Here is a 23737-nt window from a genome sequence, read left to right on the forward strand (position 1 = left end):
ACAAGAAGCTTTACATAAGATAAAAAGGAGAAATATTCAAACCATCAATAAAATCAAGTGAAGCTTGAGCAGCCAAACAGACTATCTCAGGAGCTGTTAAATTGTTTTTTTAAAAAATGAATATTGGACCTCCATTCACCAGGTGTCCTCAAACACAACTCCAGATGAATGTTAATGCTGCTCTGAGTCAGCTGGATATGCAAAGAAGCAGCTGTTTGTGAACACATAAGAGTTTTACAAGTTCTTCTGCTGCTCACAGGTGGCCAATCAGTGAAAATCAGTAAATGCACATGTAATCATGTATCCTAAGAGGCCAAAAATGCTCAGACCAACAGCAACCTCAAAGACAACTTGGAGAATTCACTTTTTTAACAGCATGGTGCTAACCTCATCTGTTAACCTTTTAATGATCCCATCATTACTTACAGTATATTCCATTTCCAATTTAGTCCCCCATTCTAGTGTTATTTATGGCTCTACATTTGTAATCCTTTCATGGCTCCCCCTCCCATCCCATTCCAATATTGGGATTACTATTACAGTTCTGGCAGTTGTAGTCGTGGAGGTGTTAGTATTGCTGTGATGTTGTGATATTGACTCAACAGAGGAAAATCCTTTCTTACACCTTATCCCCTGAGGTGTTGCAATGAATTTCATGAAGACATCTCTTAAGAGACACACTGAAGAGTTGAGACATGTTCAGTTAACAAACAACCCCAAGTGATACTACACGGTAAGCCACTTTCCTTTCTAATATTTTACCTCTTCATTTTAGCATTATTATATTATTTATTTAGATATTATAGAATCAGTCAGCCAGTGACTCTGTGTCAAGTAGTGTCAGTTTGTTTACCTGTGGTGATGTAGCAGTTTTCTTTCTTTTACCTCAGATCACTGAAGATTATTGTCCGAATGGCAGGTAACTCTGTGACAAATTTTTTATGTAGCTTGTTCAGTGCCGGTGGTTTTATTGCAGGTAAGTAAATAAAAGAAAAAAGTAAAGAATGAGAACAACTTGACTGCTAAATGGTGAATCTGAATCTTCTCTACCTTCTCCTTTAGGATGCAGCGTTCTCATTCTAACAGCTTTCCCAATTGCTGAGATCACTATAGGTAAGTGAACATATTACATTTTTAAGAAAAAAAAAGAAAAAGCACAAACAGCATCTCATAATCAAAGGACACAGTGTGGTAGAATAAATTCAGCTTAACTCTTTGTACACATCTTATAAAGTGAACTTAATGTGAGCTATGATAGAAAATTTAAATGAAATTAAATGACAATTAAAATTTCCACCATTTGATTAGTATGTACATCTGTGGAAGTTTATATTGGTACCTAATCATGCCCCCTCTTGGTTAGAAATTGCCCATGATGACCCAAATTCACCCAAAGGCATCACTGTTGATTTTTTTCAAGTTTAAATTTTTGTTTTCTTGGTCTGGCAGACAGAAGTAGTGGATTTTTTCTAGGGATCAAAGACAGTACAGTAATTACTGTTGCAATTAACACCATAGAAGACAGAATCAGTTGATTATTATTACTGATTATTGTAATTGTAGCAATTATTATTATTCTTGTGACACTAAAATTGCATTTTTGAGGGCATAAACATGCTCAAAAACTCATGAAACTCTGCACACACATCAGACCTGGCGAAAACTGGCATCTGACAGGGGCCTTCTTCATTGATGCTGTAAAATGGCTCCATAGCGCTCCCTGGAAATTTTCAAAACCCCCTTGCCATTGGGCTTAGTTTGTCCGAGGTGAACAATATTCTGAGGCATGATGTAACCTGCCGAGATGCACAAAAAAGTCTCTTGACATCATGGCCTCAAACCTACAGGACGCCTTAATTTTAATTTGAAAATGTTGCTCATTTTTGGCCATTTTTGGGCATTTGTGGACACTGTATTTGATCGAACTCCTGCTATAGATTTTATCATATTGACCTCAAACCTGGTCAGGATACTCTTAAGACCTTTGTGATTAAAAGTTATTAAAAGATTTTGTTGATGTTGAAGGCCGTGGCAGCACCTCAAATTTCCATGCCTTGCCATGAAACAGGAAGTTGCGTTTAAGTTGCTGTAACTCAGCCATACTTTGTTCAGTCAGCCCCAAATTTCAGAGTTTTGGTAAGAGTCCCAGCATTAACACACCCACCTGTCAATATTCACAACAAGTTATAGCGCCACCTACTGGCAACAGGAAATTACATGTTTTAGACTTTGACGTCCTGTTTCTAGCAGGTTAACGTGATCCACTTCAGACTTGGTCAGGGAAGCCTTAAGTCCTTCATGATGCCTTATTGTGTAAATTTTGATGTTCCGTCATGTCTGTGGCGCCTTGGCAAATTTCGGTGTTTCTCCATTAACCAGGAAGTTGATGTAAGTCATGCATACATCGTCTGATCTGCCCAATCTTGACGTGTATGATAAGATTCCTGCCCTGAAAACATCTATATGGGTCTTGCTCATGGGCGTGGCAAAATGGCTCAAGAGTGCCCCCCAGTAATTTTCAAACCCCCCTTGCCATTGGGCTTAGTTAACTCATGCATACAGTATCTGATCTGCCCTGAATTTCACAGGTTTGACAACAGACCTGTCCAGAACACATCTACATTCCAGTATGGTAAATGGACTTCTATTTATATAGCGCTTTTCTTGTCACATCGACCACTCAAAGCGCTTTACACTACGCGTCACATTTATGAAATTATGTGTTTCATCCAAGTGGGTTGATCTGATTCACCTCAAATATGGTCAGACAAGCACTAAGATCTTAATGGTGACTGTGAGTCTTTGAGTAATGCACTGTCCAATCTGCCTCAAACTTAAAATATCTGCTAAGTTCACAGAACCATTTCACATTTGGTCAGAAAGCAAAGCAGGTAATTGTCCAGTCTGAGGACAGAGGACAAAGGCTTAAGCCCCTCTTAGGGTCTATCTGTGCAGGTGGTTGCTTTTGTCCAGGATGGAAATGATGGAAACTGATGGGCGCAGTAAGGGACTTCAGACTCATTCGTTGTTGAGTCTGATGGTGAGGCACTTGCAGAGCTGCGTCATACGACCTGCAGGGACCCCACGGTTGCAGGTTTCCGGCAGGTGCGGGGTGCGAGGACCCGTTCAGCGCTGCTTGCAGCTTTAATTCAATTTTGATTTCATGTGAAAGTATTCATTAAATGACAGTGTGACTGTGTATTAGGCAAAAACCAGCAGTGGAATGGTGTCCTCTGATTGTTGTATTGCAGCCAGTCTGTTATATCTGGCAACCCAGTGGTATGAGAGAGAGAAGCTTAGCACATCATGGGAGATCTCCCAGCAGTCTAGGTCTATAGCAGCATAACTAAGGGATGGTTCAAGCCTGAGCCAACCCTAACTATAAGCTTTATCAAAGAGGAAAGTTTTAAGCCGACTCTTAAAGGTACAGAGGGAGTCTGCCTCCTGGACCCAAACTGGGAGGAGGTTCCACAGTAGAGGAGCCTGATAACTGAAGGCTCTGCCTCCCATTCTACTCCTGGAAACTCTGGGAACTACCAGTAAACCAGCATTCTGGGAGCACAGAGTTCTAGTAGGATTGTAGGGGACTATGAGATCTTTAAGGTAAGATGGAGCCTGACCATTAAAGGCTTTGTATGTGAGGAGGAGGGTTTTAAATTCTATTCTGGATTTGACTGGGAGCCAATGTAGAGAGGCTAACACAGGAGAAATATGGTCTCTTTTCCTAGTTCCTGTCAGTAATCGTACTGCAGCATTTTGAATCAGCTGCAGAGTCTTTAGAGACTTGTTGGGGCAGCCTGACAATAATGAATTACAGTAGTCCAGCCTAGAAGTAACAAATGCATGGACTAGTTTTTCTGCATCTTTTTGAGACAGAAAATGTCTGATTTTGGTGATATTACGCAGGTGAAAGAAGGCAGTCCTAGAAGTTATGCTCAATGCAATGCAATTTTAATGGAATAAATGGCTAAACTCCACTTAAACATTTGTAATAACATTTCCAAATGTCACTGGGCTCTTTGTAAACAGGTGCAGTGTACATGTATGAGTGTCCAGTAGCACCAGCTATCCCAGTATATGTGATGGTGTGTGGGATATTGGCCCTGGTGCTGATGGGCCTGTTTGCTTTGCCAAAGCTCATTTGTCCAGCAAAACAGGACAGCATAGCCTGGACTGTGTGTATCCTTAGCCTGGTCCTGTTTGTCTTCATCTGGTTCATCTATGGTAAGTAACACTTGAGAACCTCTAAACTGTGTTGACTGTAAGCCATTCATTCATTCATTTAGTCTTTCTCTGTCCTTAGGTAGTTACCAAATTTATTCTGTATATCCACCGAACTACAACAAGAACATTACCGACCCAAACCGAGTCAACAACAGTTTCTATACCCCTGACAACAAACTCGGCCTCACCTTGGAGAACCAGAACCATAGCCTTCCAAACCTTAACCAAACTCAAGTAATCAGTAATAACCAGACTTTAAGGATGCTGATTCAAACTTTGGCCCTAAGCAACACCCACAGTAAGACAAACAGAGAGCACCTGAACGCTCCGCAAGGACATGTCATGGCTGTAGTGCCTTACTGTGACAGAACTTTGTATTTGCTTGCTTTCTGGACCACCACATTAGTTTATGCGCTTGCAGGAAATGCCCTGGTGATCACCATCTGTGTATGTTGTTTCATGAAAGTTTTAGTTAAGCTTGTAGAGTATGTCTTCTGAACTGAGCTAGATATGATTTCATTTCAGAGACTTTTAAACATCACATTAGGCTTTGCAGCAACAAATTTTACAGTAGTTTGTAAAGTGTGTATATGTGAGAAAAAAACATTTTTTGCTCTTATATTAGACAGTCAGTGTTATCTGACATGATGAATATGATGCTGCATGTTCATTATTTAAACTAAATTATACTAAATTGGACTTCATTAAAATTGAAAATGTTACACCATTTACATATCATGACATAATGGTTTTATTTTTAGTGGCTGCATTTACTCTATATAGCATTTTTTATCAAAAGCTTTGATACTCATGGTCTCATGCAAGGCTGGTCAAACCATCAGGACACTTCTAGATATGGACAGAAGTAGTCTGTGATTAGTGGACTCAGTGGCTGCTGAGCTGAGTTGGTCAAAGTGTCTAATCTCTATCTAAGGTGAAAACTGTCCATCATAATATCTCATGTTAATAATAATGTAATATCTAATGTAATAATAATAATAGAAGCAAGTAATAATAATAATGTCATATCTAACAATAGCTTTAATTTCTATTGTCTGTTGTAAATTTGTAACTGTGTATCTGAAGATTGTAATTGCTATTCTTATGCTGGATCTTCTTCTGTCTTTTTTATTTTGTCTGTTTATTGTTTGTATTTGCTGTGAAATTTATATGGAATGGTGTGCCTTCTTGACCAGGTGTCCCTTGCAAAAGATATTGTATTCACAAGGGACTTCCTGGTTAAATAAAGGTTAAAAGAAATTATATTCATTATTCATTTTGTTTTTGATATTTTTATTTACTTTTGCCTTCCTCCTGTTTTCCTCTGTTTTTAAAAAGAATGTTCATGTCTTGTACCTGTTTTCTTTGCCTTATTTGTTGTTCTATTTCTTGCCATGTAATATGTGAGGGGAAAAAAGAAAAAAATGCCACTCACCAAATAAAAAAGTTAATTAAAATACAATGCCAATGTGCTCTTGCTCAAGACAAGAAACTCCCAGTCCAGCAGAGTTAATGCCATGGTGACTCACTGAGTTTAAAAGACGTTTTGCACCATCTAGTGGAAACAAAAAACCAAAACAAAACCCAAAAAAAAAAAAAGGAAAAAGAGGTAGGAAAAGGAAAAAAAAGAAAAGCTTAAGAAAAGCAACCCCGCATTTATGTTTTAGAAAAATCTTAAATGAGTTAAAGGAGAAAGGATAAATTAGGATAATTTTAAAAATACTGCACTGATAAAGGGCAGATGGGGTTAATGTGAACACAAGACTTTCATGGACATGTATTTTCATTACATATAAATATATGATGATCAGAAAAACAATACAAGATCTCTTAACACCCACAATCGTAATACAACATGACAACATTGCATTATGGATTCAGCGTAAATACAATAAATCACTATCAATCACAATCTTATATATCTATCTTGTTGAGTAATGGGTCTAATGTCTATGTCTATGTATTATGTGGTGGTCACACCACAGAGTGACATTCACTCATTCCACGTGAAAACGGCAGGAGCCTGAAGCTTGGTTACATGCTTATGATTACCCACAGGGATAGTGGTAAACTGCTGTAGGTGAGTTAGCTAGCTAACCATTAGCTCAGTAAAAAAGGCTCCCAGAGTTTCTCTCTGTGTTTTTAGCATGCCTAGGAAGGGCTTGACATGCAATGTCTATGCACTAAATAATATTTTCTGTACAAGCCACAGTGTCCAGACAGTTATATTTAATCTTAATCATATCAAGAGTTCTGCCAAATATTATATGATTTTTCACCATAATAGACACTCAGTAGTTTACTATATAGTAAGCGGACATTCATCGATTTCGGCACTTTTGAATCATAATCATTTTGCATAATCACTGACATGTGCATGACTATAATTTTTGTTTATACACTCATTCATTCATTCACACATTATGAGTCAATTATGAGTCAAAAGTACTTTTTTAATTGCATTTTTGAGGGCACATGACATCATAGATAAGACATTTCACACAAATGAACGCTCAAATACTACTAATAATAAAAGACACAGCCAATGTGTGAATAAAGCTGTGTTTAGTCTGATGTGATGCAGCTCTGACATGTCACATCTAGAGGCCTGCTATTGGCTGACTGACTGATCAAGGGAGGGCATTGTGAGTAGACATCATTGTAGGCCTCATTTTACAACAGTTAGGAGCCACTGTAGTTGTGACTTAAGAATCACACTTAACAAGTACCCCACTGATTTAGCTGTGCCATCATATAACATTGACAGTCACATGGAGACTTATGGACAGTTTAAAAGGTTCTAAAGATCAGAATTTGATGTGTGAAATTGGCAGAGTTCCCCTTTAGACTTCATTAACACTTGGCCCCTTTACACAAAGATTATAGCTCCAACTTCTTCTAAGAATTTATTGAATTGAATTGATCATTTATTGGAGGCTTAATACATACTGGCCCAAATATTGATGAGAGTTGGGACACTGGATGTTACTGTTGACAGAATGAAACCCCAGTCTGTAAAGAGAAGACCCACATATTTCAGTTGGCTTTCTAGCAAGTAATGATGGTAGCCCAGGAAATTGTATTTAAGTGTCAATTAATTTTATTTACAGAATCTAATGAGGATGAAACTTTTTTAAATAATGTAGTGAAGTGCATCCCCTGAACGTACCCCAGAGAAAACCACTCCTCCCTTTTATACCCCACCCTAGCAGGTGGGGTATAAAAGGCCCTCACCTGTCTGTAGTCAGTCTCTTGCTGGTCCTTGATGATGGTTGCCCCTACATGAGGTGGTGAGTAGGGCTCCCAGTTTCTTTCTTTTGTTAAGTTTAAAAATCTGGCAGCTAGGCACTGTGGTGAAGGCCCCACAGCTTTTGCATGCAAGTAGGGGCACTGTGACACATTATTGATGCGTGTTTCCTGTGATTTTGCTGTGCTGCACCCAGGTGAGTGAGACAGGGCACCTGTCATCTAGGCTGCCTCCCCACTGGAAGCCCCAGCTCACTGCTTACAGCTTTAGCGTTCAAGTGAGTGTTGTACAGGATTTTTAGCCCCCTGTAATTAATAGTCCGGGCTCGAGTAGTTTTAACTAATGTGCCGACTGTAACTCCGTTAATAAATGAGTCTTTTTTGCTACTCACCTCACCACTTGCTGCTAATTGTGTTTCCAACAGCTCCAGTGTTGATCTTTTTTTCTTTTAGGTCCAGTCCTGATTATTTGAGGTTTTTTTTTTTTTTTTTTTTTTTTTTTTTTTTTACAATAAAATAAGTTTGATTTTCACTACTGTCTCTGCCTGTTCAGTCACGAACCTGTGTCCTTGTAGTTTACAGTGAAATAGTTGAATTTTCATTATATCCTGGGGTGCAAGACCCCAGGTGGCGTGGTTGGTTCCTTAGTTAGTCCCTCGTATTCATCCCTCCCTGATATTTTGCAAACCCAAATTCTACTCTGCTCACTCACTCTCTGAAGGCAGAGACTTGTAGTTCATTTTTTTTCTTCTTTTTTTTCTTTTTTCCACAACCCATTTGATTTGTATTGTCTATTTGTTTGACAGAGCAGCAGCAAGGTGCTCGTTGGCTCCTTGCACTGCCAACTGTATCTTACCTCTTCTGTTTTGTTTCCTCATGGAGGAGGAGATAACCCAGTTAAGAGACTTGGTCGCTCAGCTGCGAGCTGAAAATTTACAGATGCGTCAGGAGCGTGAGGCTAACCAGCCTGGGCCAAGTGCAGCATCCACCAGTTTATTGGCTCCTGGGGCCTTCTCAGCTCCTGCCCCATTGACTGAGACTGATTTATCTTCCTAGGGACAGGAAGTGGCCCCTGTTTAAGGGCAGAACAGGACAAAGTATCAGGAGAGTGGATTGAAGAGGTCCATGCCTGCATATGGGCTCAACACCTGTCTCCAACAGACCAAGTGCTCTTCATCTGCGATCACCTGGAGGGAGAAGCAAGAGAAGAAATTAAATATTGTTGTCCAGAGGAAAGAGGGGATCCAAACAAGATTTTGTCTATATTAAAGGAACTGTATGGGTGTACAAAATCATGTGTTTTTGCAGGAAGACGACTTCTCCAGGAAGCGGCAAGAAAGTGAAACATTGTAAGTTTTCTCATGCAATAATGTGTTTTGATGGAGAGGGTTGTACAAAAATCCCCCCATGGTGCCCTCAATAGGGAGGTGTTATTGAGAGACCAATTTGTGGAACATGTGTCTGATTGTTTCCTTTGCAGAGAGCTCAAGCAGTTTGTCCAGGGGCCACCCTACCGCCACCCTGATAGATGTCCGCACTGAAGCCATCCGATGGGAACAAGAGGGGGTGCCTTGTGGTGGAAGGGGCAGAAGTAATTCTGTTCCAAATGCATTTGGCTTCCAGCATACCATATCAGGCAATCCATCAAACCACCACAGGGCAGGTAACTTGTCTTTCAGTTCCGAGTTAGGTGAACTGAAAGAAATTCTCAGGAACCAGCAAAAGCAACTGAATTATCCTACTAGGAGCCTTACAGCCCTTATGGAGGGCCCTAGAACCAAATCAAGGCATGGTAAGAAAGCAGTGATTTGTAGGAGGTGCCAAAAGCCAGGTCACTTTGCTAGGGAGTGTAGGGAGGATATGTGGCCATCCAGCCACAGCTAGCCCCCATAGCCATGCAGCCCAATTCTGATAAATACTGCCCCCAGAACCGTAAATGGACTGTACTTATATAGCGCTTTTCTAGTCTTTTCGACCACTCAAAGCGCTTTACACTACAGATCACATTCACCCCATTCACACACACAGCACATATTCTATATTTAAACACATTCACACACATTCACACACCGATGTGAAACATTTTGGGGTTCAGTATCTCGCCCAAGGATACTTCGGCATGCAGACTGGAGGAGCCGGGAATCGAACCACCGACCTTCTGATTGGTGGACGACTGCTCTACCTCCTAAGCCACAGCCGCACCTCACTGTTGAGCCAACGTTCAGGAGGGGGCTCCTCTGGACTCAGATTTGGCTGCTAGTCATGAAAGATTGGTATCTGTATGTCCAAATATTTCTGTATAAATGGGAGGAGTGTGGGTCTCCTGCTTAGTGGATACTGGATAAATGGTGTCAAAGATAAGAGTTTCTTTCTGCAGCACTTTGAACCTTGGGGCCCAGAAAAACTCCAGTCCTGTAGCTGGCTACAGTTGAGTGTTGCTAATGGGTTAGCCATACCCTGTGTGGGTTATCCAGAATTGGATGTGCAGCTTTGTGGCAAAACCATCACAAGGCAGGGGGTGTTAGTAATCAGTGACACTCCACATAGCATGCCCTCAGTCCCTGGTGTATTGGGAATGAACATCATAAAAGAATGTTATCGGGAGTTGTTTGTGCAACATGGGTCTGCTCTCCTTAAACTTGCCTTCTGTGTTACAGCCTCCCACTTCCAATTCAGCAGGCTCTCCGAGCAGTGTCATCAGGTCCAGACTAAAGCCCCTCCCGAATGTTCAGGTCACGTAAAGGTAAAAGGGGGCAGAGTTTGCACAGTCCCTGGGGGTACTATGAAAATGGTGGCAGCCACAGGTCCTCAACATCTGGCAGATCAGATTTTGTTTGAGCCCCTTAGCAGTGGTTTGCCTGCTGGACTATTAGCCTCGCCAGCTTTGATTTGCATGACTATACTGTGTACATTCCCATTGTAAATGTGGGGGCCCAGGATGTCGTACTGTACCCTCATACAGTTCTAGGCACTGTAAGTGAGGTCCATCTTGTTGACTCGCCTGCTAACCTTATAGAGGAGGGAGTAACAGTTATTGTATTGTCACAGACTACCACAAGTTTGGTGCAGGATAAAATCACTGCAGTTGATTTAACGGCACTCACTCAGGAAGAACAGTGTCAGGTTAGGACCTTACTGCAGAAATACAGTGGTGTCTTTTCAGCCGACGAGGGAGATTTAGGTTTAGGTTGTTTTCTCTGCTACTGTGACAGAGCGTGTTCAATGCCTGGATGCTGTGCTGGGTTGCCTGTAGGGATGCACCGATACCAGTATTGGTTATTGGTCCGATACCCTGTTACCCTGTTCCTGTACTCGTACTCGTAAAACTGTTTTCCGATACCACAGCACCCGATACCACTTTAGGGCAGCGTGACATTCACTTGGGCGGTCAGGTGCTAATTGAGAGCAAGGAGGAGCAATGTGACAAAAGTAAAGCGGACTGCAAATTATGCTCTACAAAGCTGTCAAGAAGAGGGATGAAAGTGAGTACTTTCAACACAAGCAATCTGATAAAACATCTAAAAAACCAACACAACGCTGAGTTCAAAGCGTTTGCTAATAATGGCAAACCGCAACAACCAACTTTGCAGCAAACTCTGGAGAAGAGGGAGAAGATGTTAGACAACCTGTGCGCAGTGAAAATAACAAAGGCTCTGACCCAGTACATTGCTCTTGATGACCAGCCATTGTCGGTTTTTGATAATATGGGATTTAAACATCTTCCCAGCGTACTGGAGCTGAGGTATGAGATCCCTAGCCAACACCACATCACTGACACAGTGTTGCCAAAGCTACACAACTTTGTGAAGAGGCACATCCGCAGCCTGTTGCAAGACATTTCGGCCCTCAGCTTCACCACTGATATTTGGACAAGCAGCGTTAGCCCGGTGTCCCTCCTCAGTTTAACTGCACAGCAGATTGATAAGGATTTTACTCCGCGAAGAGTTGTCCTGCATATAAAACAGTTTAGGGGTTAGCACACTAGCCAAGCCAGTCGCAGGTGTGTTTGATGACATGCTTCAGACATGGGGGGGGTCCCTAAAAGTTCTGTTCATGTTGTGCTACGTGATAATGCGAAAAACATGATCAAAGCCATGAGTGACGCTGGACTCCCGAGCCTGCCGGTGTGTTGCACACAACCTCCAGCTCCAGACTTTTGCTTACAACACCACAGCACATCAGTCCACTGGTGAGTCTCCATTCTTTTTGATGTTTGGCCAAGACCCACAACTACCTGTTTATTTTCTTTTGGGCAGAGTGCAGCAACCTGTAGCTGGCCACCCCCACGACTGGATCATGGAACACCAGAATCGACTATGTCATGCCTTTGAGAGCGCAACCAGGCATCTGGAAGCTGCAGCTGCCCAGAGGAAGGGGGGCTACGACAAGCATGTTGGAGATATCCCCCTGCAGGAAGGTCAGTTGGTCCTCCTCAGAGATACCGGAGTCAGGGGCCGTCACAAAATCCAAGACATCTGGAGCTCAATGGTGTACAAAGTACTGAAAGCTCCTGGAGTGGGAGGATTTGTGTACACCATTGCTCCTGTGAATGACCCTCAGCAGGTAAAGCATGATCATCGTTCACTGTTAAAGAGTGGAATGGTGGAAGTGGAATGTGTTACTGACTGTCCCCCCAGTGAGCCCCCTAAAGTGATGGGATCCACTCCAGAAGAGGGGTCACCGTTGGATAGAAACTGGGCAGTAGTAATCTTCGAACCCATGACTGTCCCAGAGAGCTATCTACTGGTCCGGTTGATCGCCACCACTCATCCATCCACCCAAACTGGTGCCACTGCAATAATAACATAAAATAACATAGTATATATGTTATCAAATATAAATAATGAATAAGAAATTAGACCTCCACGGTTGAGTGGCAGTAGCAAAAGGAAGCTATGATTACACTGAAGAATCTGCAAATCCTCTTCAGTAAATATTTTGTTTGATCAGAGGGGCTGAGTCTGTTGGTTTTGCTATCATAATTTCATGTACAAATAAATACATGAATAAAAATAGGGGCAGTATATGATAGCTTCTTTGCTGTGTGTTACATTTAATTACCGTTTTTTTACTCATGGGGGAACAAATTGGTGTCCCCACTGTGTTTATATAGCAGATACATGCAGCATCATCTTACTTTTGTCTATGTATAAAGTCTGTCTTACCTGATGCACCAGAGACATCTGAGCTCGGCCACAATGACATGTTTTTAAGTCAGATCTTCTCAGTTTAGTATGTCCAAGGTTGAGAATGAACCTTAAGGCTCGAATCTTCTTAAATTCAGAGCATATGTCTGTCCTCTACAATTGACTCTTGTCTCAAATGTGACAGACATCATAACACAGACATCATAATATAATTTAGAACCCACTGTTATGTCATGTTACGTTCTTTTAGAACTCACTGACACACAAGTTAAAGCTCTGTGAAGAAAAACAGATTATTAGTACCACAGACACCAAAACTGTGTGTTGTTACTCATTTGGAACAGAATTAGCCAGCAAATACGGCTTTTTCGATATACACTGTGCACTGACATTGAAGGAAAATAGCATTACCAACTGTTTTCTTATTATATAATTTAGGAGTGACGAGGGGAACACAATATATTGCAGTCCTACTACTGTGGTCCTGTTGGTACTTTCTGGTACCAGCCTCATTTTTCAGTTTACTGATCACTTTCAGTTGTATCAGAGCTAAGTTAAGTTTCAGCTGTAAACCATACCACTTGTGCTGTTTCTGCTTCACATTGAAAGCTTTCCACTGGGAAACCAACTGGATGCTTTTATTGTGTGGAATTATGAGAAAAGCGATGTTTGTAAGCAAGTTAGTAAAGCATTATTAACAAGGTTACTCTTACATAAAAACAAGTCTGATTGGCCAGATATTGACATATTCTTTGCTATTTGCTCTCCAGTATTACAGGGAGGAGCAGTGCAAACAGAAACGGCCACAGTGGGCTGAAAAGGACTTCAGGTGACAGGTCCTTGTGACAAGCACACCACCAACACATCATCACAGTAGGCCTTGCTGTGGAGTGCAGTGGAAAAACATCTCGACTGTGCATGTGCAGGCTGATAAATAATGTGAAATAAAATGACACTGTTAAGGGTTTTGCTTCACCAACGAGAGCTGAATGGTTCTTCTTGAGAGAAGAGAAGCTCAAACCTTGGCTCCTTTCTCACTTCCGTACATCTGACCAATCACAGCATGAAGAGGATATGGGTCTCTGTTTTCTGCCCCACACTTGTGTTGAATTAGCTCATTGCCTTGACTGTTGTATAATGGAGTATTCATGCACAGAGGAAGGCCCATGGCTGAAATTAATCTCCAGTGATATTTGAATAAAATGTGAAGCTCTACAGGTAGTGTTTGCTTTTATACTGCACTTATCATCTGCATTTTTAGTGTATCAGTTAAATGGCAATGCATTTAAATTTTGGTGTCTTTTATTTTTACTAATAAATATATTCTAAAGGAAACAGTCACTAGTAGTAGCCTTTGCTGATTGTAAGTCTTTGCAGCATTACAAAACACTAAATTCACCAACAATTATTATGTCTTACAGCCTGTATTCTGTCTCTGTCCAATGGAGATCATTCTGCAGCTAACAACATCCACAGCTTTCCTTGCTGCCTCCATAAAGACACAGAAAAAACGCTTCATATTTTCAAATGAGATAGTCTTTTCAGGGTGTAATTAACCATATTGCACAGCCAACTGCCTAGCTGATAATGATAAAGAGAGAGAAGTGGAGGAGCAGAGAACATCCATCATTGCAATGTCTCTAATAGACACAATTGAGCTCAGGGAGCAGTGAAACCCTGGCAGCATCTGCTTCCACTGTCAGCCATATTCTCCACAGAGGGGCAATCCTGAATATCCAAAATGACAGCAGTATAAGTAAATTGGCTGATTGAACAACAGAGAAAATATGCTGCTAGAGTGTGTTGAGCCTGAATATTTGGATGTAAACACTTTTAAGTGCTGCCAGTTGTTCTGGGCAACGAGAAAACCTAAAAAATCATCAACATGTTGAGTTTTGGTGCTAATGCTCCTTTAAAGAGCATCTGTTTGGTTTCAGCAGGGTCTGCAGGGTGTGCTGAATACACATGCACAGACATTTTTACAGCCAGTCTGCCTCTGCAGTCCATTGAGCAGTGTCTCTGCAGTAACAGAGAAATATAATGTTATGCTTAATGGTACCACAGTGTAGGTGTCCATATCCATTGTCATGACCTGGCCATCAAAAAAGAAAGGGACATGCATAGGCCTACAGCTGAACTGAGGAAATAAAGAAATTATATTTATTTACAAAACTTGCAACAAAAAGCTATTCTAAATGTATAAAATGGTCAATCATCTGTGTTAGAGAGTGAATTTGTGAGATTGTGTTGTTGTTTATTCTGTTGTTTCTCCTTTTTACCTGCCATTTGTAACATGAGTAATTCTTTTTGTTACTCAAATGTCATGTCAGAGACAGCAGAGAAAACCAAGCAAACGACTTGAACTGTGCATGTGAAGCTTAGGTATCAGCTAGGCTTTTTCTGACTGGTAATCAGATCAACTTATAGCCCAGAGCTGAATGTGGCAGCACATGTTATCTCATGTGTTATCTCATCGTTTATCTCACTGCCAGGAGAAATAAAGACTTCCAGATCCAGATCCAGAAATGACTTCACAGTCGATCACTTAACATCCACAACAGCCAGAGGGTGGAACATGTCTGCTCACTTCCCATTCTTTCCATTCCATATACCACGCTTATTGTAGTACTGTTGCAGAGCCATGCCAAGTTTGAGGTGTTTCTACAGCAAGGCGTTAGACAGTCTAGAGAGAGACAGCAGCCTATTGTAAAGGTACTGAGTTATGGGAGGTTTAAAAGCCTGTGATTATAAACCCTGGCATTTTCTTGACATCTCCATATATCACTAGAGCACAGCATCAATAAATATCTGTTAAAAGAAAAGTGAGCGTAGTGCCAAGTCTCGCACCACTGCCCCTTTGTGTATTCACTAAACTCTCTGAAGACATTTGAATGAATGCACTTTTGATACAGGAGATATGAGCATTTCCGAGGAGCAATTTATGGTTTGCTTTGTCAGGCCTAAGGATGGCAAGTTGGTCTGCCCTGGATAAGTGGTCGAAAATGGATGGATGGATGGATGGATGGATGGATGTTCATTGTTGATAGGAGGTGGGATACTTGACAATCCAGCCAAACCTCCTCACAAGATTTTGTGGCAATATAGCAACATCTTGCTGCTTCCACATCTGCCTCTCAGAGTACAGTACGTCACGCACGAGCACAGTACAGAGTACTGTCTTATGGCAGTACTGTCACTTCCATGTAAATGAGAAAAGATTGCCATAGGCTATTGTTTTACCAGGTAGGACAGTTTAGACTGTCTAGCACTTAAGTCCAGAGCAAGATAATTCAAATGGCTACAGGCCAGAAGCCCAGTATACCTGAGTTATGTCAGTATTGGTTGATTTTGCTTCTCCTGATTTACAACCATGTGTTCAGTGCCAGTGCAGTACATAGTTTTCCCTTTGTATGGTAAGGGGGTATAAGTGGTGAATGGGCATGTAGTACATCTGACTGCATGTCTGAGGAGGACAAGAGTTTTCATCCCCTCAGTGACCTGCAATTAATCTGAATTAGGGCTTTAAACCAATGAGATTTCAACCAGTATTGTAGTATGACAGAAAAGAGCATGAGTAGAACACAGATGAGATATTGTGAAAGATACCAGATTTATGGCAGCTGCAGTTCAGCTCAATCCTCACCTCCACAGGTTCAGCCTGAATCTTTCACCGGGGAAAAAAAGTGAAGGAAATAATAACAACACAGTGACGGACTGAAACTCTCCAGGGTGGTCTGAATTGCTTTGTAAACAAAAATCTGTTTGCAAAAGAGGGTTTGACTGGTATGACTGGTATGGTATTGACTGGATATTTTTAGATTTGAATGGTTATATTCAGCAACTTCTCAGTCTTCAGCAACAAGAAATTATTCAATATTAAGATTTTATTTGTGTTAGGGTGAAAGCTTCTGTAAAACCACCAAAAATACAAAAGTGAAAATTCTCTGGGAACATCTGAATAATTCATCTATTTTCTAAAAAAAGGTTATTATATAGGTTAATACAAGGCATGGAGAGCCACCAATGTGAGAAGACTGAGAAAGCCCCTATGTCCATCTAGTCTTTTAACACTTTTAACAGTAAAACCAGCAGGATGCTTCCTCTGACTGTGCACCAGCACCCTGAGCTGATGATGGCATAACTATCCATCTTCCTAACCCTCTTTCTGCACCTGAAAAACCAGGTCTATTGTCCTACTTTATTTCATTCTTGTGTCTTTGTTAAATGTGTTCATGCAGCTCACATGGCTTATATTTACAGCTGGTTTGTCTTCAGGATTAGATTCACAGTGTAACATAAAATGGTATATCTGGGTCCCATATGACCAAAGGGACCTTTAACAGCATCCTCTGTGAGATAAAGTGTGCACTGCACACTGAGCTTCACTTAAAGGAGAAAGGGAATGCAAGAGAATCTTCTTCTTCTTTGGTCTGATGGATTTGATCTTGATCATAGGTAAAGCAGTGGATCATAATGCTCTATAAAATGCAGTGACCACATTTAGTCAAAACTGAGTTATGGTCAGAATGTGACAGTGACATACTGCATGTCTGTAAGAACTGTGGTCTTATTAATCACTACTTGAAAACTAGCTACAGTAAAACCAACCATTATGGTAAAAAGTAAAGGCAGCTAAACTAGACCTGCTAAAAGCCTAGCTTAGAGTGGCAGTAATTACAATTTCACACCTTGACAGAGGTAGTATTCATATAGGCTACCCTTTAATCACGTACTGAAACGTATGAAATTATAATTTATCACACTAGGTTATATGTTCAAATGGGCCCTCAGGTTGTCCAAAGGCTCAGTGCAGTAGCTCAGGTGGCTGATGGCTTAACAAGCCCTTCAGTGTGATCACTGATCTATTTTACCATACCTTACTTAATGTTAATCTTCCATCATACAACAGAGTTGGACTCAGTTTTTCTACCAGGCAGTTGATGACCAAAAACAACAGTGATCGGCAAATGTCAAGATTATAAGTATTGTTGTGGACAACTACACCTAAAATTCATCCATGTTCATTTTCAACAAACAACAACTTCAACAACCTCAAACAGAAACCAGACAAGTATCGAGACATTTCCAGTATTTTAATTGCATATGTCAAAAAAATAAAACTGAACATAACATTTACATGATTCAACTAGTACAATCAAAAATTTCAACATTTAAATTCAAAATCAACTTTTCTTTGATCTAGCTGTAGTTCCGCAGGTACACCAGTCTGTGAGGCTGGAACTTCTCCCGACACAGAGGGCACTCTGCCTGTAAGAAGTATCACACAAATACATGTGGCAATGTTACTTTTACACACAAAAAATCAGGTGCAGAGAGTATCTGCACCCTGGATTATACTGTAACAGGCAACAGCTGACACTGTCAGGTTTTACCACAAGGCTTGGTGTGGTTGAAATGTTTAGACAAATTCTAATTTTTGGGAGCTAAAATCCAGTGTGTGAATGCTCAATGCAAGATCCAACACACAGTATGACCAGCGTTATTTACACTGGTCAGTTACCAGCAGTCAAACCCTGTTTGGAGAGAGCGCACTGTGGAACAACTCTACCAAAACTGTCCTCACTCTACACTTTATATTTTAATTATGTATATTTATGTTCCCTGTAAATATAGTTCTTGCTTTTCGCTCTTTTTCTTTTACTATAACTGTCCTTTAGCACCAATATACCAAGATAAATTCCTTGTATGTGCAAACTTACTTGGCAATAAAGTCTGATTCTGATTCTGATAAAACATTTGCAAAACCAAGTTTTAAATCTGCAATATTTACATCCATGTTTACTACCTGCTGCATTACTGATGCATTATCTCCACCCGTTGATCAGTGGCATAGTGTGTCATCACATCACCCTATGACACAACAGTGGTCACTCATGGAAAAGTTGTAAGTAAGTAAGAACATATAAGTGGAAGCAGAGACACAGACAGTTTTTTTTCTAGTCAGCTGAATGGCCCCACGTGTTGAGCCCAACGGTTTGACCATGATTGGGGGACAATGACACAGATTGATCCTTGTCTGATCTGCAACCAAGATAGATAGATAGAGAAAAAACTATACTGATTCTTTGGGAAGGTTCCCTTCAGGAAATTCAATGACCACAGTATGGGAGGTGGGTGTGGTTATCGCCTGCTACAATGCAACATTTGGGATCAAACCTGGGCATGGCTAAAAGAGGCAATACTGTCATTTTGAAAACAGGTTTAAGTGTCAATAAATGTAAGTCTCTGCTGGGAACTAATTCCTCAAAATCTGTTATCTTGAAAAAGTTTGTGCAAAATTCTTTTGGGGAATAATTAATAGATGCACACAGCCAGTAAAGGGGCTATACTTCTAAACGACACTGGTATTGCTTTTGATTGCATGGCATTATTGAAGTGGTTAGATATGCTCAGATTGAGTGTTGTTGTTTGAAAATAACCTGGGTCTGACCTTGGTGTTGCACCACTCTGTGATGCACTCCCAGCAGAAGAGGTGTCCACAGGGGGTGGAGGTGGAGTGTCTCCTCTCCTCCAGACAGAGGATACAGCGGGCAGCTCTGGGGCTCGAGCTCTCTGTGTGCTGGGGACTGCAGACAGACAATTCAAAGGGATTAGCATTTAACTCAGGTCATGTATTTCATGTAGGTCTTTTACTACAGTGCTTACTACAAAACGTCTAGTAGTTCTTGCAGTGGCCTGGCTGTTTTTAGGTAGCTAGTGATGAAAGGAAATTTTCAATCAGCATCCAACATTTTCTGTATGGTTCTCTTGCTGAGTGCTAGCAAACCAAAAGAAATGATATGAACATGAGACTTCCAATTAATTGTTGTCAGGTCTGTTCAAGTGGAGAGGAAAAGATCTCAGCAGTTACTGGATAGATTTCTCTTTGGTTAGGACATTATTTGAAACACTGACTAACTCTGTTCACTTCAACACTGAAATAAGCAAGTTGGCAGCCTACAGATGTCCAGTATGGTCCTGTACCTAAGGTTCCTGTGGAGCTTCCACTCCTGCCTGGCTCTCTGTCTCTGTCTGAAGTTGTTGAGCTGGAGACACACAGTGATGAGCAGCTGGAGCAGGGACACGGCCCCCAGCAGCCTGTAGCTGTTCCTGATGGTCCCGTCACTGCTGTTCGGGCCCATCACACGCAGCTACACACACACACACACACACACACACACACACACACACACATAGAGGTTGTTAACATTGATGCAACATGATGGAATAAATCCTTGAGGCAGTGAATAAGTCAGTAAATACAACAGTCCTGCAACAAATCCCCTTTCATGAAGATGACAGTGTTCAGTTTCTATATAAAAACTTTTAGGGTGGTATTGATTCTACTGTATGATCATTCAGAAGCCTGCAGTTTGTGCTGCTGTTGAATGTGCATTACATTTGAGGGATGAGGGATGTTGTGTAATTTCATATTGCATATAAATGGAAGGTTTCTTACAATAAAAAGTGAAGTTATGGGCAGCAAACTGTCCTCAGGATAGAGCTATTCATTACTGTATCTCCCATGCTGGCACCCTGCCTGTTCAACAAATGGTAAACTCACTCACAGCTTACTAATGCTGGTTAGGAAATGCTAGGAAAGCTGAAGGATAACAAACAGGATATCTCAAAGGGATCAATAAAGTCTGTCTAAGTCTAAGTCTCTATAGCTGAAACATGGTGCAGAAGTTCATCACGATTAGATGTATGTTGTGTAACTTTTGGAATGAGTGCGATGAGTTATGCAAGTATGAAATCTGTCTGTGTAGTGCAAGTGAAGAACTGATGGCTTTTAAAGGTTAGAGTGAACATTGCCATGGTATCCCACTAAATGGGGGCTTGAACTTGCTGTAAAGATCCTACGGCCTAGAAAAAACTTCCCCAGTCAAGACCTCATGATGCACTTCACTATGTAACTAAAAAGTCCAACCAAATACACATAAAATGTTCTTTTTTAATTCTTAACAATCCTGCCTTTTTTGCTTTTCCTTTCATAACTTGTGACTACATTATGAAGGTAGAACAAGGATATTTACTTGTTTATTGTTTATATTTGATACTTCATTTCAGTGACATGAATACAAACATGGTTATATGTGTCACTCTATGGCTGGGCCTACCCATGTATTTATCAATTTAAAAAAATAATAATATAAATAGTATTGTCTAATATGAGAAATATATATAACACATATATAAAAAAGTCACCTACATAGCTGATACCAGCCATCCTCTTGGACAGGTGATAGAAAGAGCCGCTGATGTAGAACAGAGCCACATGGAGTCGGTGCAGGAGGGTCAGACTCTGCTGAAGGACAAACACAGCTGGCAGGCATGCTCTCCTCTGGGGCTCTGACAACAGCCCCACTGCCCTCCGCATCCATCTCCTCAGCCAGGACTCCAAGCTCCACGGTCCGGGCGCCGCCTGCCGCCGACTGACACCACTCTGGCCCTCCTGCCCACGTTCCAGCTCATTCTCTAGGCACACAACAGCTTTGTTCAAAAGGTAAGGCAGGAGGGCATGGCAGAGGACAAAGAGGCTGCGTCTGGCCCGGGAAGGGATCTGTCGTTTGGTGGGATCCACCTGAACGATGCTGACGTACTCCTCGCCCAGAGTTTGGTAACCTGGGGAGGAAGATTACAAACAGATGATACAAAGGATGATATAAACCATTAAAGATGCATTAAGTAAATTAGAAAGAAAGAAAAGAGTAAATTTTCTCTTGGTTTGGCCAGTAACTACCTGAGAATGTTGTTAAACCATAGTACACAAGGTCTGACAGCAGCTCTATTTCTTTCCTCCAGTCCAGCCATCTTTTGGATCCTGCAGGGAAATAAAACACAACAAAACATCGAGAACAAGTGCTGAATTACTCTCACAAACCACAGCCTTAACTTTGAAAAGTAACATTACTTGATTGAAAGTGTTCTGCCCACATTAAAAAAAAAAAAAAAGTGAAACCAGTGATTTGAATACTCATGAAGTAGTGAAAGATGTATGAGGTACGGATCAAAACAGAGCAAAGGAGTTAACGTAACACCAATTAAATTTACATGTCCTTTCCATAGTAATTAATAGCTTGTACTCTTCAACTCTGCATTTATCCAAAAGAATTCACTCTTTCACATCTGCTGTGCCTGGCTAAAGCTAGCAAAAGACGACGTAATTTCTTACCAGCAAGTGTTTGGAAAGCTTCGTTAGCGTTGTTTCTCAGAAACGTTTGATAATATTCGTCCTTTTGGTTGGACCGAATCAACTGGGACTGGTTTGCAGGAGCAAGGGGCATTGCTATTACATAGAGAGCTAACGTCAGACGCTAGAAAACACGGTTAAGTAACACTTCATGGCGAAATATTCGTGTCCATTGGCCGGGGTTTTTAAAAGGGAAACCTCCGACAAGCTCTCCACCGTATCATCCATACAGCAGCGTGTCCGTCCTGTCAAACACAACCCAGCAGCCTACAATCTACAGCAGCGAAACACACAAGAGAAACAGCACACCAGGCACACACAGGCTAGCCTAACTGACCATCTGTCGCTGTGTCTTTCACAGTCAGAGTATGCACTAATATTTCCTTGTGATACTTATCACAATTTCATGTCGATAAATTCAGGAAACACATGGGAAGTTGTCGTTCTCAAAACAAACAAAACATACTCTACCTCATAACTGACAGTGCCACTCACCGACAGGAGGAAGCATTACAAGCTCACGTATTTGAAAAGGAGTGAACCTTTAAATCTCAGAATCTGTCTTTATGCTTTTACTTATTTTTATCACAATAATCAAATTGTGTTTTCTATCCGAGCGTGAAGGTCCAAATGCGGAAATGCCATTCCCTGTTTCTGTTTATTAGGTTGTAGATGGTACATTTAAACACTGATTGTACAAACACTGGCATCAACCTCACCACCACCAATACCCACCATATAGATTTTTGAATAGTGGATTGTTGTTTTGAAAATGTGTAAGTCAGGGGCTTAATTAAGTTGTTTACCTTTGAAATGCACTTTGAAACTGTGTACTATTTACTGCAATGTTGCTATTGCTCCTCCAGTCACAATATTTAAACACAGCAGCTGTAATGTGACCTTTCTTCTACCTGGGTAAGTAGGTGAAGTACTTTCATTCATTTTATCATTCAAACCTCAGGCAGCTCTGCTGTGATCTGCCTGAAAAGTTGCAGAACCAGTTTCTTTGTCTCATCAGTGCTGCTCCCAGAGCCAGATAGGTGTACTATAACTGCTACGGAGAACATCCCTTTACAAACCCACTCCTATTCTTTTATGGCAGCTTTTCTCAACACTTGTGTCAATCCTAGGACAATCTGTCCCATCATCCTGCACACCAGGAAGTTGAACTTTGCTCTCAGTGTAAGGGGAGGAGCTGGGGTTTTCCTTTCCCTCCTCCCTTTAACTTGGGAGCTACTTGTAAGTTGTTGCAGATTAGAGGTAGATGGTGTGGGAAGCACTTTGCTGTTTGGACTAAACCACTAACGAGCACACAGGGACAGTCTGAGATTTCACAAGGTAAGAAAAACTTGACTAGCTGCACGCACCTTGTGTTTGTTTACCTGCGGTTTTTAGGCATCTAACATCAACTATATTATTTTTGTTGGCTAAGCTGTTTTCAAGGCATGGGCAAGGCATAAGAAATGATACAGGATAAGGAAGGCTGAAAACAACGCTTTAGAGATCACAGCTGCTGTCATTAGCATGTTTAAAGTGGACCTTTTGGTGTGCTCAGGAGTTCAGTCTTCTGAATGTCCCCCCTGTAGTTGATTCAGATTTGACAAGAGAGGTAAAATACTTCCTTGACATTATGCATCAGTCCATTTAGGAAAAAGTTTTCTTGTTCTGTTTGGATTCTACATCAAATAAATCAAATGCTTTATATTCACTGAATTTGAGCTGGATGACTAAACAGATCAGATCTGATCAGAGGCTAACAGATGTAACTCAGGATGCGGCTAACAGATAAACATCACCATGCATATTTGTGTGTTATCGCAACAGGATGAAATCACAGTTACAGCTTTCAATACACCATGGTACTGTATCATACCAGTCTTATCAGGAGGTCCCATGCAGAATATCTCCAGTCCATGTAGAGATAAAT

General features: G+C 41.1%; 2 protein-coding genes across 3 annotated transcripts; one reads left to right on the forward strand and one right to left on the reverse strand.

The window, feature by feature from the left end:
- Positions 1–587: 587 nt before the first annotated feature.
- Positions 588–5496, forward strand: LOC108900500 (uncharacterized). Its single transcript, XM_018701584.2, has 5 exons — positions 588–733; positions 891–976; positions 1063–1113; positions 4030–4224; positions 4304–5496. The coding sequence occupies exons 2-5, from the start codon at positions 913–915 to the stop codon at positions 4720–4722; spliced, it is 729 nt and encodes a 242-aa protein (XP_018557100.1). The 5' UTR covers positions 588–733; positions 891–912; the 3' UTR covers positions 4723–5496.
- Positions 5497–17689: 12193 nt separating this feature from the next.
- On the reverse strand, positions 17690–22261 carry pex10 (peroxisomal biogenesis factor 10). 2 transcript variants are annotated; one of them, XM_018701619.2, is made up of 7 exons: positions 21793–22261; positions 21361–21441; positions 20830–21242; positions 19602–19768; positions 19069–19204; positions 18424–18488; positions 17690–17885 (listed from the first exon to the last, which is right to left on the reverse strand). In XM_018701619.2, the coding sequence occupies exons 1-6, from the start codon at positions 21902–21904 to the stop codon at positions 18432–18434; spliced, it is 966 nt and encodes a 321-aa protein (XP_018557135.1). In that variant the 5' UTR covers positions 21905–22261; the 3' UTR covers positions 17690–17885; positions 18424–18431. The 2 variants fall into 2 exon arrangements, with proteins under 2 accessions (XP_018557135.1, XP_018557134.1); XM_018701618.2 differs by lacking the exon at positions 18424–18488.
- Between the last annotated feature and the right edge of the window lie 1476 nt (positions 22262–23737).

The sequence above is a fragment of the Lates calcarifer genome, linkage group LG6, assembly GCF_001640805.2.
Source record: "Lates calcarifer isolate ASB-BC8 linkage group LG6, TLL_Latcal_v3, whole genome shotgun sequence".
Taxonomy (NCBI): Eukaryota; Metazoa; Chordata; class Actinopteri; family Centropomidae; genus Lates; species Lates calcarifer.